Below are 14993 nucleotides of genomic sequence, written 5' to 3'. Positions count from 1 at the left end.
CTCCCTGCCTGATGTCATGCAATGCCTTCCTTCGGGGGAGAAAGGGAGTGATCTTGTGACAAAGAGGTGGGAATGACCCATCTAATTTTCTCCTCCTTGACTGAACAGCATTTTGGCAGGATCTTCCCCACCCCCTGCGACTCCCTTAAGGTCCCCCTCCCTAGACCATCCGCATATGTAACCTCAGTGCTTCAGATGCTCAGCTGGGGCTATTTCTCAAAATTCCCCCATGATGGGAAAAAAAAATCAGGGTTTTCATCCTACGGAGAGGCTACGTAAGTAGAGGGCCACGGCCTCTTCCGACTTTTCCTTTCCATGTGAAGGGGGAGAGAGAGAGAGACAGAGGTGTAGGCAGGGCCAGCCTGCTCCCTTTCCTCCCCACACCTTTGGGTTTACCCCATTCTTAGCCTCTGAGTGCGGTTTCTGGGTTTTTCCATCGACAGATAGGAGATCAGGGGCTGAGTTAAGCCAAAAATCGTTTGTGCCAAGGAGAGGATCTCTGATGCCGCCTGAAGACATCAAGGCTCAACGGCAGAGGGGTGGGGGAAGTAACACAAAACCCACGAGACAACTGCACCGATCCCGTCATTTTTTAAACGACCGATCTAGGGGGAATGGGATGGCACCCCTGATTCTATCAAGGCCAAGACGGGGATTTTTTTTCCAAAACCAGAAATGACTAGATGGCTCGTGTTAAGACCAGGAGGGACAGCACAAAATGACACATTTAGCCTTAAAGGATGCTATTTGGAAGCCTCTGGAACCAAGGTCAAAAATAAAACTTAAATCGAATGTATGTCTCAGGCACGGGGAGTGAAGACGGCATAACCCTCCAAGGGTGGGGACGTGGACATGGCCCCCAGGTTTCCACCAGTTGCCTGTTCCCGTTTGACAGCCAGCGACAGCCACTCACTTGTTCCGCTGAGAGAAATGGCTCCGCAGAAGCTGGCAGTGCGACGTTCTCACTGGCCTCTTCTTTACCAGCGTCTTTTTGAGGTGCTGCGGAGGGGCACCCCAACGCTTTCAGGGACGCCTTCCAGCATTCGGGGCTGAGGAGTTGATCCGAGGAACCTGGGTGGGCAAATCCAGCAAGCGGACAACTCAATAACAGACCACAGTCCTCAGACCTGCGCCACAGCGGCCTCCTCTTAACGGCACACATCCTCCAGATGGGGGGGGGGCGGGCCAAATTTCCATTACTTCCAAGCAGCGCGGCTGTGTTGGGGGTTCAGCTGCCTTGCAGCTTAGGATAAAGGTAAAGGTTCCCCTTGGCATTTTGTCCAGTCGTGTCTGACTCTAGGGGACAGTGCTCATCCTCGTTTCCAAGCCGTAGAGCCAGCATTTTGTCTGGAGACAGTTTCTGTGGTCACGTGGCCAGCGCAACTAGACACGGAACGCCATGACCTTCCCACTGAGGTGGTACCCATTTGTCTACTCGCATTTTTACATGCTTTTGAATGGCTAGGTTGACAGGAGCTGGGACAAGCGACGGGAGCTCACTCCGTCGCGTGGATTCAATCTTACGACTGCTGGTCTTCTGACCTTGCAGCACAGAGGCTTCTGCGGTTTAACCCACAACGCCACCACGTCCCTTTTACAACTTAGGATACTTCAAGGCAAACCAATAGCATGACTCTATGCAAGCGCAGGGGGGGGGGGGAAGCAAAATAGGCTGCGGAGTGGAGAATCTGATGCTTGAGGATCTTAACTTTCCTCCATTCCTTTTTGAAAAACAGATTTCTAGACACAGAATCATAGACAACCATGTTGGAAGGGGCCCATAAGGCCATCGAGTCCAACCCCCTGCTCAAGCCAAGAACTCAAATCAAAGCAGATCTGACAAGAGGGTGGTCCAATTTTCACTTGAATGCCTCCAGCATTGGAGCGCTCACCCTCCACATGATTAAGATACGCTTGAAAGAGTATTGGCAAAACACATGCCAAAATACCGCAGTGGAAAGCATGAGTGGCTTGCATTACTCTTTCTGACCCCAGAGCCAGTAACCTCCCTTGAGGAAAACAAGAAGTGTAGTGTGAGTTACCCAAGTAAAGGAAACTGCATAGTTTCTCTTACTGTATATGAGTTATATTATACATGATAGACAGGGGCCCACTGAGTTTTTATACAAGCAGAAGAAAAACCACAGAAACTGAGGCAGTTCATCGTAGCTGACAAGTTCCCAGGTATGTGATCGGGCCTCCACCCAGAAGCTTGTCAATATGTCCTGCGATCCCTATGAGGTGCATAAAAAAACGCAAGAGGTTCCTGACATACAAGTTCGCATAGGACACACTTCATGTTCATATTCTGCCTATGACATAGATTAATCTATGAAACACTTAGGGGGAGTGGTTCCCAAGATCACACAAATGCAAGAATGAGTGATTTGCTTTATTGGAGCACTAAAAAAAAAAATTCAACAAGTTGCATCTGTTTCTGCTCAGAAAACAGAAAGTTTGAAGGTTTGTAAATTTTTTGTTGTTGTTTGGGTTGCCCCTGTTTTGAGAACCGCCTTGTGGAACGCTGGATTTGCTGGCGCGGCACAGTATCAGTCGCTCCCGTGCAGCAATAACTGTAAAAGCACCTCCCCATGGGGAGAAGTTATGGTGCAGGATTAATTCTCTCTCTCTCTCTCTCTCTGTGTGTGTGTGTGTGTGTGTGTGTGTGTGTGTGTGAGAGAGAGAGAGAGAGAGAGAGAGAGAGAGAGAGAGAGAGAGAGAAAGTTATCCACAATGTGGAGGAGGGGAGGGTTAGGGTTCTCCCTGTGCTCTCATTGGATTCTTACCTGCAGACCAGCCAGGTAAGTTTCAAAGGACCCTTCCGTGGGGTGGCACTTACTTTGCATGAGCAGCCTCAGGAAGCCGCTGTAGTGGTCGGGAAACTGGTACCGGAGGAGAGACGTCCAGTGCTTACAGAAAATAGAAAACGGCATCAGAACCTCTTCCTCGGGGTCAAAGCCGCAGACCTTGAGAGCCAAGTGGATGGCCTCCAGGAGCCGGGTCCGCTCCGACAGTGGGGGCCTGGAACTCTGCAGCCACTGCTGGAGGTCAAACTAAATGGGAAGGAGGGGGTGGGAGAGAAAAAAAAGACTGGTTGGCACAAAGGAATCTCACGGCAGACGCTGAGTTCCAAGCTGGAAGAGAGGAAAGGAGGTCTGTGCCTCATTTAGGAAGTGCCTTGATGTTCCCTATCGGGTAAAAGAAAGTGTCTCCTTTGTTTTTCATTTCATTTTTGATTTATTTTATATTTTACACAGCTCCAAGGACCTACGGATCAATAATTTTAACATGGGCTTCAAACCAAACATCTCAGAGAAGGCCAGGAGAGGTAACAGACCCTTGATGCAAAATTGGGAGCAGCCCAGGAGAGCTGGCACGTTCCTTCTTTTCTCCCCCCCCCCCAATCCTTTGGGAATCCCCTCCTCCTAAAAATACAAATTCATAATGAACAAAGGAGTAAGAGAAAGAAAAAAAGCAGGCAAGAGGAGCTGAGGTGTGGCTATTTGACACCCACTCTGAAACGGGTGGCCTTATGCAAGGGTTACGTCTGCAGAACAATTCTGATCGCTGCTTTTCTACAACCCCAGGATTCTCCAGCCAACGAGACCAAGGAGCAACTCTTGATTGAGGGATGCTAAGCATTGCAGTCAAAGGGGGGGGGGAAGCAACATTTCCAAGCTCTGAGCAGGCCTTGCACTGGCTTGCTTTTGCATTGTAAGAGGAGCATTTTTTACACTCAAAGTCTTGCTCCGGTAGATTAAAAGAGTGCAGCCCATCAGATACTGTTCTCACTGCAATTCTTCTGCATCTTTCTCCTTGCTTAAAAGGAGGAGAAACCCAGGTATGAGATTGGAAAAACTGGGTGTAGTGCTGGCAACAGCTTCTGGAACTTTAGAGATTCTGCCAACTGCAGTCCTCCCCCCCCCAAAAAAAAGGAACTCTCCCACGTTCCCAGGGACACTCCCCAACCCGAAAGAGAGCGTTTCCCAGCCTCTTGCCTTTGTGAGCAGCATGAAAATGACGTCGCTGTTGTCCTCGCAGTGGACAGACACCACGGCCTCGTACAAGCGGACAAACTGCTCCGGGGAGGCAGCCGGAGTGAAGTAAGGAGACAGGAGGGTGCAGAGCCTCCGGTTCTTCAGAATGGTCTTCAGCACTGGCCAGCATTCGGATTTGGTTCCAGCAATGAACACCTGGAAAAAAAGAGGCAGGGGTTGTCTGTATTTGCTTAGGGAAAAAAAAAAAACACACAGCGCTGCGTGGTCCCTACGTGCTACACCTGATTTTGCCACTCCTGATGGAAACGTCACCTGTTTTTATGCAGCTGCACCACCCCGAACACAGGGATCCTCCAATTTCAGAAGCTAAGCAGGGCCAAGCCTGGTTAAGACTTGGATGGGTGGCCAGCAGAGAATAACAGAGATCCCTAAGTTAGCCTAGCTAAAACAACAACAACAACAAACCCCTGGCTGAAAACCTGGAGACCCACAGATGCCAGTTAAGAGTTGACTGCATTGAGTTAGACCAGAGGTTCCCAACCCTAGGTCCCTATGTGTTCTTGGACTAAAACTCCCAGAAGCCTTCACCACTAGCTGTGCTGGCCAGGATTTCTGGGAGATGTAGTCCAAGAACATCCAGGGACCCAAGGTTGGGAACTGCTGGGATACGGGTAAGACAGCTTCCTACAAACACTCAGCATCAGGTTTAATGTGTCCATAATATATGTTCATATCAGAGTTGGGGAAATGACTTTTTGGACTTCAACTCCCAGAATCCCTCAGTTAATGGCCACCCAGGCTGGGGATTCTTGAAAGCTGTGAATCAAAGCAGTAGCTTCTCTTAAGTTCTGCTTTACACCTAGGCTAAGACAGTGGGCTAACGTACAGAATGCTCCTGGGAGAAATCCATCATTGCTTTGATGAATTATTCCATGGATTAGCAAATGCTTGCACTTGTGGCTTTATAGAGATAATTGTCTCCGACTCTCAGCTAAACCTACTCAGCAAGATTTCATGCAGGGTTATTTCATATTCAGATTTAAAGCATTAAATTCCATAGCTGGATGGATTATCTTCAAGACCCTCTATGGTGTTAGGAAGTCTCTACCATGAAAATATAGTTCAGATTATGATTTAAAAAATATTTCTTAGGAGGAAGCAAAGTTGGATCTAAAGAAGAGGGTTTTTGGAACATCTTTCCCCGTGGAAGATTCTTATGTTATTATGCTTAATTTTTATTATCCTGCTGTCATCGCTACTGGGGTTTTTTTATTTGGATTTATTCGGATTGTTTATCTTTGGGGTTAAGGCGGAGGGGGACTGGGTGTTTTTATGTATCGGAAGCCATCTGGAGTAATAGCTTGTCGCTAGACAGACAGTATATAAATGCAATCAATCAATCAATGAATCAATCAATGCAATAAATAAACCAAGCGGATAAAAAGTTCCATAAGCAACAGCAACCACAGAGTCACATCTCTGAACAACCCACCTGGCCGAGGATCTCGATGCAGGAGGTGAAGAACTGCCGGGTGGGCGGGTGGCGCTGCGTTTCCTCACACACAAACTCCACCACAGAAAAGAACATATTGATCCCCACTCGTTGAATCCCAGGCACAGGCTGACGTTTATAAAGATTTATTAAGGCTCTGGAGAAAAGTGTGAAAGAACAGAGAAACAAGTCAGCAAAACCTTCTCAAAGATGCGTTCAAGAGTTATCCCTGCCTTGCAGTTAAACAGTTCACACGACCCCCACAGACAGTGAGGAAGAGGATGCAGGCAAGAGGGCTGGAAGTGGCAAAGCCAGGTTTGCTTGCTTGCTTCCTTTGCCCGTCCATTTGGCTTCCATGCCAGCCAACAGAGAAAAGGGCTCTCCTTGACCACTGCCCATCACAGAGGGCAGAATGCAGTTCTCCCTGCAGGAGAATAAGGAAGTGTGTCGGCAAGGCATCAGTTGACGGGACGCCAATGAGAGTCAATGTACTGTAGCGGCCAGTCCTATGACTTAGGAGGCTTGGGTTTGAATCCCCACTTGGCCCCAAATCCCATAGGGTATTCCTTGGGCCAGGCTCATTCTCACAGACTCGCCGACCTCACAGGGTCATCGTGAGGATAAATCGGGGGAGGGAGAAGAATTAGCAATGCCATTTGGTGTGCACTGGAGAAGAGGCAAAATATAAATAGGCAAAGGTAAAGGTAAAAGTTCCCCTTGACATTTTAGTCAGTCGTGTCCGACTCTAGTCGTGTCCAAGCCGTAGAGCCAGCGTTTGTCCGAAGACAGTTTTCATTGTCACGTGGCCAACACAGCTATACATGGAACGCTGTTTTACCTTCCCACCGAGATGGTACCTATTTATCTACTCATATTTTGCATCCTTTCGAACTGCTAGGTTGGTGAGGAGCTGGGACAAAGCGATCGGAGCTCCCTCCGTCACGTGGATTCAATCTTACGACTGCTGGTCTTCTGACCCTGCAGCACACAAAGGCTTCTGCGGTTTAGCCCACAGCGATAATTATTAATTCATTTATTAATTAAGCTCTCTGATACAGAGCTTACTTAAGATGACGGAAGTGCACACAACACGGAAGTCATCTCAGTGGCCAGGAGACCCATAAGATCTATACAAAAACGGACAGGACCATCTGGAGGACGTGGGGGGGGGGAAGTGGTCAAACAACCCTGTTCCGGGGGATCCCTGACATTCAGAGGCAATACTCTAAAAGGGTCCAGGAAAGTCCCAGTGTGAACCCGGGATCCTGAAAGTCTTTAGGTCCAGGTCTGTTCTGATTTAACCACGCTGTGTTACATCCACCCGATGAAAAAAGGCACAGTCTGCAACCCCAGCTAAGAGCCCGCCCCGGCTCGTGGTAGAGACCAGAGATGCGGCTTACGTGATGAAGTTTTCCATGTGAACTGCGGCTTCCACGACACCGAGCGAAGGCAGCCGGGTGGCTTCCGCTAGCAGATCTTCCACTTCTTTCTCCAAAACGTGAAGCTGCTGAGCGACCGCTTCGTTCCTGTGCTTTCCTTCAAACTGAAAAGGAGATCAACTCGTTAACAACGGGGCCCTCGCAAACGCTCATCCAACTTGGATCGCAGACACGCAGCAGGAATGGAAGAGAAGGCCGCCCTGCAGAACCCCAGCTCCTGGTTTCGGAGAATTAGAACCTCATTTAAAAAGTCAGGGGGGGAGGGGCAGGTTTCTAGTCCTCATGCTTGAATAGGAAAAGACAAAAAGATTTTATAAAGTGGAAGGCAGAATTAAATTAATAGTTCAAATCATGCAGTGGTGGAAACTTCCAGAGCTGCGCACAGTTTTCCCTACACATTGGAGGGCCATCCTAGATCAAACCCCAATATTTTTTTTAAAAAACACAATTTTTTAAAATTTTAAAATGGCCTTTTGCAGCCTCTAGTGGGTCTAGAGACGATTTTGCCTGTGTTTTTTAAAAAACAAATAATAAACCCCTCAGAGTAGCCCTTTTGGAAAACTCTAAATAATTAGCGGTCACTTCTTCTGATGTACGCTTACCCTACATAACATCACATGGTTCCATTTTGACCTTTTATTTACTCATCTTTTGAAGAGTGACAGGAGACAAGGTGACCTTAAGGATACATTTAAGGCCCCGGTTCCACATTTTGCCCATTCTCACCCTCCTCATGGGCCATCAAGTCAACTCTGACTTACGGTGACCCTTTCCAGGGTTTTCGACATAAGGAAGACTCAGGAAGACTCAGAAGTAGTTTGCTGTTCCCTTCCTCTGGGAGTACGGACCGGCTAAGCCTCTGAGAAAAGCGGGGGGCCACCGCCACATGCTTAGGCGCATGCACGCGCATTCTCGGGTGCGTGCGTGTTCTCGGGCGCATGCGCACGTGTTCTCAGGCGCATGCGCGAAGTGGTGAGGGAGCACGCCTCCGCCGGTGTGAGCGTTCCCCCACCCCTTCGTGCATGCGCAGGAGTGCCTGCACACCCACACAGGTGCTCGGGTGCATGCATGAAGGGGTGAGGGAGTGTTCATGCCGGCGCTGGGATGCACACACATACGCAGAGGAGCTGTGGGAAGGGGAGTGGGGGGGCGGGAGGTCTGTGTTCATGGCCCGGTCTAGCTCAGGCCACGGACCAGCATCGGACCACAGACTGAGTTTGCCGTCCCCTTCCTCTAGGGGGAGCCCTGGAACTGCGCAGCTTGCCCAAGGCCACACAGGCTGGCTCTTCTGGCATGGGGGACACCGAATTCCCAACCTCTGGTTTCACTGTGCTATCCAGCCAGCTTCGCTCATCCTCATCAACTCCAACGATCACCTCCTCCAACCGGCAGTAACTCTCTAAGGCCTGAGGCCGCCAAGGGTCTTTCCCATCCCTTCCTGCAGCCTGATGATGCTTTAGCCTTAGAGCTCATCCCCGACAAAGAGCAGAGACCTTGGGCAGGGGAGGCCGACCGAGCTCTTCGAAGGTGGGGATTTTTTTTCTTTGTACCTGGATTGTGACAAGCGCTGCTCCTTGGCAACCTTTACCAGCGCTGCCGCGACACTCCAGCGAAAGGGTGATTTGTTCTTCTCGATTGCTAAAAAGTTTTGGCAGTGTGTCCAAGATCTCATTGTTGAACGCCACTTGCTGGGACTCCCGGAGGGCTGCTGATCTGAAAAACCAACCATCCATACATTTAGGAAAGAAGAAGGGTAAACAGAGAAATCACAGAAGAGAGAGTCAACATTAAATATTATTCCTATTCTTTTATTTAATAGGCTCTAACTTGCAAGCCAGGGAAAACCACTGCTCCTTTCCCTTAACCCTTCTCCACAACTGACAACTGCAAGTCCAGTCTGCAAAATCCAGTCTGCACAAAGAGGAGGAGACAACAGACTGTTTAGAACTGAGGTTCCCAAGCTTGGGGCTCCGGAGATTCTTGGACTACAACTCTCAGAAGCCTTCATCACTTAGCTACGCTGGCCAGGATTGCTGGGAGTTGTCGTCCAAGAACGGCTGGGGATCTCACGGTGGGAAACCGCTGGTCTAGAAAATATATGTCTTGACTGCCCTTCCTTGACTGCGTAAGTCAACAGGATTTCAGCCAGAATTTTCATAAAGGCCCAAACAAGGGGGATCTTCCCAAATACCAACATCACACACAGGCGAAAGGCATGACTCTGTGTAATGCACCGTACTTCCTCAGAAGGGTCATAGACAACACCATGGACTCTTAAACACAGCCCTTCAGGGATTTCACCTAGGAAGAGAGGGAGTCTGGTTGCATTTAAGCAAGTTTTGGAAGACTTTGTGGTTTGAGTCACTACAACTCCTAGTCAAGTTTAAAAGGAAAAACAACAACTTTCCTACGCTTTCTATTTGAAGGCGCAGTGACTGAACACAAGATGGGAAGAAGACCGAACGGCGGCCCCCACAGAGATGTCTCTCTCACTTGGCGTGTTGCTGTAGGATCCGGAGGTTGGCCCGAGCCAGCTCTTGGGCTTCGCTTGGGCTGACCAAGCTTGCGGAGGCGATCACTGGGACGGGCGCTTTCATGGGCTGGAGAGGAAGAGCGGGCTGAGGCAGGTCGTACTTCTTCAAGCTGCTGAGAATTCTCTCTTTGGCTGGAAGAGGAGAGAAGCAGACGCCGTCACTGCCAACATCAGTGCCTCCCTGGATGGCTGACAAACGTAGAAAGTTTGCTTTGGCGTGCTAAGAACAACAACAACAACAACAACAACAACAACAACAACAACAACAACAACAACAAAACCGCCCACCCACGTCCATGTTTTCAGATCCTCTCCACATCATGTTCTGAATCTCCTTCCAGTGAGCACTCAGGATTGATTTCCTTCAAAATGGATAGGTTTGTTCTCTTTGCAGTCCAGGGGACTCTCAAGAGTCTGGCAATGTGTAGCCTGCAGAATTAACTTGCAAACTGACCAAAGAGTGCATTAAGCGTTATGGCGCGGTATATAATCAGCTGGCTTTGCTTTTGGCTTTACATACCACCCCACAGTGTTTAAAAGTTCTCTCTGGTGGGTTTACAATTTAATTATAAAGGTTACACGCTGCCTCCCCTCCAAGAGCTGGGTACCCATTTTATTGACCTTCAAAGGATGGAAGGGTGAGTGAACCTTTTGAACCAGCTACCTGGGTCCACTGGGACCCTAACCCAAACAGAACACATTCCCTGGCTTCCAGGCCTGATCTGGTTCACCAAGGAACCAGACCTGGCTTTCCTAAAATCCAGGTCTCCTTGCCTGTCCCAAACTCCCACCTGCTTATCTTCGGATTCCTCTGGGAACCCATAGACAAGCAGAGCTTCCTGGTGCAGATGTCCTCTAGCCTGCAGAAAGCTGGAAGCAAGGATGTCCAGTCCCTTATCCATTTCAGCTCCCCATCACTTCCAGAAAACACAGCTCCATGTTGGAAGGAGCCTCCAAGTGCCTATAGCAACTGCAGTCATTCTAGCAGCTGCTACAAGCAGCCACACAAATCACCCGCTCAGTAGTTTGAATGTTAAACAGACTGACTGATCGAACTAATTACCGTGTTTTTCCGTGTATAAGACGCCCCCACTTTTCTAACCCAAGATTAAGAAATCTAAGTGGGGCTTAGCAACTGGAGGGGAAAGCAGGAATCAAAGCCCTGCAGGATCACTTTGATCCCTCCTTTCCCCTCCACTTGTTTTTTCTCTTCTCAAGTTACTTCAATGTATAAGACGACCCTCAATTTTTAGTCTAAATATTTTAGACAAAAGTATAGTCTTATACACAGAAAAATATAGTAACTAACTGTTGGCTTGCCTACTCATTCCCCTGACTTCAGCCAATGCCTTTTTTTCCCACCTGGGAGCAGCACCTAGCAATTCTAGCAACAAGTACGGTCACCTGCAGCCTAGCTCTGTCCTGAAAGTTTTCCGCGCATATGTAGACTCGATCATTGATGCAACTTACCCAACAAAGGGTCGGTGAAGTCTGTTTGTACCGACAAAGTACTTGAGGCCGCATGTGATTCTACCCTGACTTCAAACCAAAAGTCAAGCGCTTCCTGGCATTCGTGCCGAATGCGTTCCATGTCCACAAACTCTATCCACAAATCCTATGGGACCAGGAGGCAAAAAAAACCACAACCTGTTCAGTAGGCAAACATAGACTAACGAGAAGGCACAGTCCCATGCCCCTGTAATGGATCACATTGTTGATTCAGACACAGGAAATAGCAGAAAAGCAATGCAATGGGGATCTGGCCAACTATATTTGGACAGAAGCATCGACTTTTTTAAAGAGCTTGGAGAAATACCATATTTTTCCGTGTATAAGACTATACTTTTATCTAAAACCTTTCGACTAAAAATTGAGGGTCGTCTTATACACGGAAGTAAACTGAGGAGAGAACAAAAACAAGTGGAGGGGAAAGCAGGGATCAAAGCGATCCTGCAGCACTTTGATCCCTTTCCCCCTACACTTGCTAAGTCCCACTTAGATTTCTTAATTTTGGATTAGAAAAGTGGGGGCGTCTTATACATGGGGGAGTCATATAAAGCCCTAAATGGCATGGGCCCTGGATACCTGAAGGACCGCCTCCTTCTATATGAGCCTACCCGGCAGTTAAGATCTAGCCAGGGGGCCCTTTTGAAAGAGCCATCCCTCAAGGAGGTAAGAGGGAGGGCTTGTAGACAAAGGGCCTTTTCGGCAGCTGCCCCCAGACTATGGAATGCACTCCCGACTGAGATTCGTCTGGCACCAACACTGATGACATTTCGGCGCCAGGTCAAAACCTTCCTGTTCCAGAAGACTTTTAATTGAAATAATATCAGCTGTGGGTCTGATAGCAATTTTTAGATTATGTATTTTTAATTGCATTTTAATTATGTTGCCCTTTTATTTTGCCTTTTTATTGTATTTTAAATGTTGTAAGCCGCCCGGAGACCTTCGGGTAGTTTTGGCAGTATATAAGTTAAATAAACAAACAAACAAACAAATAAATAAATAAATAAATAGTTTTCTCTGTCTGTAAATTTCTTTGCCGTGGCCAACATATGCTGTAAATACAGCTGGGCTTCAGCAGGGAAGGAGGTGTCTCTAGTACGTCTCCAATAGACCTCCAGCTGATTCAGGCAGAGGGCGATGAGCCACCCCAAGTCCACCATTCTGGACCCACCAGGCCCCCCACCCGTTTTACCTGCTGGTTCTGCATTATCTTGGCAAGCCTGTGGGCGTCGTATTGTTTCGGCAAGGAGGGAATGTAGATGTTCCCTTTCTGAAAACTTTCCTCTTCCAGCCACAAGATATACATGTTGAAGAGCCTGAAAGCAAGACCAAGAAAAGCCAAGTTGGCAGGAAAGGCCTGATCCGTTTTCTTTTTTTAAAGGTCTTCTGCTTAGGACTCCAGAGGATTTGACTTAAGGTTCCCCATTCCGCTCTGAAGACCCTGCCGGCGTTACTGGAAGTCTGGCCTCACCAAATGTGAAGATCATCCTGAGCCCGCCTAAAAACCGTGCCGGATGGGAAGCCACAGCAATCCATCGGCCAGAACTTCCTATGTTCCAAACCAGCCTCTGCGTGGCCAGGCCCGAAAGGCAGCTGGCATGAGACAGTTCAAGAGGGACATTTCAGTGGATTACCATTTATTTCCAATTCAGGACTAGACACAGATCATTCTATCTATTGCAAAGCAAAGCGTGCTGCTTATACAGCACTCCTTAGTGCTTAAAGCTTTTTCTCTCTCTCTCTCTCTCTGGGCCGTTTATAAGTTACTTATGCAAGCTACAGCGAGCTGGGTAATCACTGTATTTTTCCTTGTATAAGACTATACTTTTTTCTAAAATCTTTAAACTAAAAATTGAGGGTCGTCTTATACACGGAAGTAAGCTGAGGAGGGAACAAAACCAAGTGGAGAGGAAAGCAGGGATCAAAGCGATCCTGCAGCGCTTTGATGCCTTTCCCCCCCACCCTTGCTAAGCCACACTTAGATTTCTTAATTTTGGATTAGAAAAGTCTTATACATGGGGCGTCTTATACATGGAAAATACCGACCTCGGAAGGATGGACAGCTGAACCAAACTCAAACTAAACTCAGGGGACTAAACTCAGGTGACGAGCAAAGTCTTCACCGAAGTACTGCAGTTTAATCACAGCACCATGAGGCTCCAGTGCTTGGGTACAACGTTCATCATCCAAGATTCTGTAAAATGGGGCCAAATTGCCCAAACCCAAGCTTGGAGATCCTCCCAGTTTAGCCCAGATAGCAAACGGTTTGCTCACAGAATCCTCATCCGAGATTCTGTTCAGGAACAAGAAGTTGACCGCAAAGCCTTTTGAGTTGAGGATTACCTGACAAGCTCCTTATGCAGTTCAGGGGAGGGGAGGTAGTCAGGTTTGCTGGGCCCTTTTTCCGGTGAGCTCTCGGTGCCGTAAGCCGGGCCGTCCACGCGGAGCGCTTTGCTGGCTGCGTGGTGGAAATCCGCCACCTCGATCAGGCGCTGCTTCAGGTCGCTTAACAGACTCAGGTGAGAAGGACTTTGGAAAAAGCGCTTCCCAATGCAGCCGTCTACGGGCAAGCTTAGAAAAAGAGCCCACGTCACTAACAACCAACACGAGCGGAATCCCTTCGAGAGGTGGTCCACAGTAAAAAGGAAAAAATGTCTGATGTGTCATTAATCTAATGAGATACAATGAATTAAGGATGGGCATGTGAGCCTGTTCCTGGACTGCACCGTCATGCGCATTCACTGAAAAGTCCTTTCTGTTCTGTTTCCACACTGATCCACCATTTTTGTTGTTTATTTTATTTTTAAAGATTTAACTATATACTGTATTTCCAGATGTATTTCTCACCCACTAAAAAACACATTTCGACTGCCAGAATGCCTCAACCAAGAGGGTCCTAGAACATGTGAAGAAAGCCTCCACAAACTATCCCTGTGCCCCCCCCCACCCCAGAAAGGAATAAAGATCCTCTTGGGCCAAATATCAGTTTGATTCAAGGCAGGCACCAAACGGGTACACACTGGACGCTGTCCCGAACGGATCAGACTCTTTGTCCCTCAACACAACGCTTCCCAACCTTGGATCCCCAGAGGTCCTTGGACCACGACTCCCAGAAATCCTGGCCAGCACAGTTGATGGGGAAGGCTTCTGGGAGTCTCCCTCCAAGAACCTCTGGGGACCCCAGGTCGGGAAGCACAGCATTTAGCACAAAACTCTCTACACAAATTGGCTGCAACTCTCCGGTTTCCTTCCTTCCTTCCTTCCTTTTATTTCTACTCTCCTCTTCCCTCCCTCCCTTCTCTCTACTTCCTTCCTTCCTTTCCTTGTTTCCTTCCTCCTTCCTTCCCTCTTCTTCTCCCTCCATCCCTTCGTTCGTTCGTTCCTTCCTTCCTTCCTTCCGTCTCTTTCCTCTCTCCTCCTTTCTTCCTCCCTCCTCTGCCCTTTCTTCCTTCCCTTTCTTCCTTCCTCCTTCCCTCCTTCTTTCTCTTTCTCGTTCCTCCCTTCCTTCTTTCCTCCCTCTCATCCATCCATCCATCCATCCATCCATCCATCCACCTACCCGCCTGCCCACCTAACGAAAGATGCCACTGCTCTGAATGACTCCCATAATTCAATCAAAAGGCCCTGCAAAATGCTAACTCACCCATACTGTGGGCCCGGGCGATGAAGGTAGAGAAGGAAGAATTTCTGCCAGATGAGGGGCAGCAGAGGGTGATCGGCAGGCGTCGCAAGGGCCTGGTGGGCCCAACGGTAAATCAGCAGGCGCTGAAGGGACGGCACAATGGGGAGCTTCAGCTGGCTCTGGGCTTTCTGGAAACAGAATGGGGAAGGTTGGCTGCATTTCTTGAAAAGCCTTGCAAAACAAGTCAACTGCCAAATCAGAGTCTCTCTCATGGTGAGGAGTGTAGCCTGCGATGTTGTTTTTAGGCTGGGGTGGGCAACCCAGGCAGGACTACAGGACCACCTGTCTGCCTTGGGATCTTAAGAGGGACCCCCTGGACTACTTAAAAGGCCAAGAAACAAGA

The 14993-nt window shown here is 48.5% G+C and overlaps 1 protein-coding gene across 2 annotated transcripts in view; it reads right to left on the bottom strand.

Moving 5' to 3' along the window:
* Positions 1 to 14993, bottom strand: part of EPG5 (ectopic P-granules 5 autophagy tethering factor) — a 79914-nt gene that overhangs the window by 19861 nt on the left and 45060 nt on the right. Inside the window, exons 22-32 of one of the 2 annotated variants that reach the window (XM_078384163.1) lie at positions 14612 to 14778; positions 13312 to 13539; positions 12161 to 12284; positions 10933 to 11077; positions 9423 to 9651; positions 8480 to 8642; positions 6891 to 7033; positions 5491 to 5647; positions 3999 to 4193; positions 2840 to 3053; positions 914 to 1071 (exon numbers count right to left, since the gene is read on the bottom strand). In XM_078384163.1, coding sequence (XP_078240289.1) covers positions 914 to 1071; positions 2840 to 3053; positions 3999 to 4193; positions 5491 to 5647; positions 6891 to 7033; positions 8480 to 8642; positions 9423 to 9651; positions 10933 to 11077; positions 12161 to 12284; positions 13312 to 13539; positions 14612 to 14778 — 1923 coding nt within the window. The remainder of the gene's footprint in view (positions 1 to 913; positions 1072 to 2839; positions 3054 to 3998; positions 4194 to 5490; positions 5648 to 6890; positions 7034 to 8479; positions 8643 to 9422; positions 9652 to 10932; positions 11078 to 12160; positions 12285 to 13311; positions 13540 to 14611; positions 14779 to 14993) is intronic. The other variant, XM_072992979.2, reaches the window with a different exon arrangement.

Source organism: Pogona vitticeps, chromosome 2, assembly GCF_051106095.1.
Source record: "Pogona vitticeps strain Pit_001003342236 chromosome 2, PviZW2.1, whole genome shotgun sequence".
NCBI lineage: Eukaryota > Metazoa > Chordata > Lepidosauria > Squamata > Agamidae > Pogona > Pogona vitticeps.
This window is presented reverse-complemented; position numbering and strand designations above follow the sequence as displayed.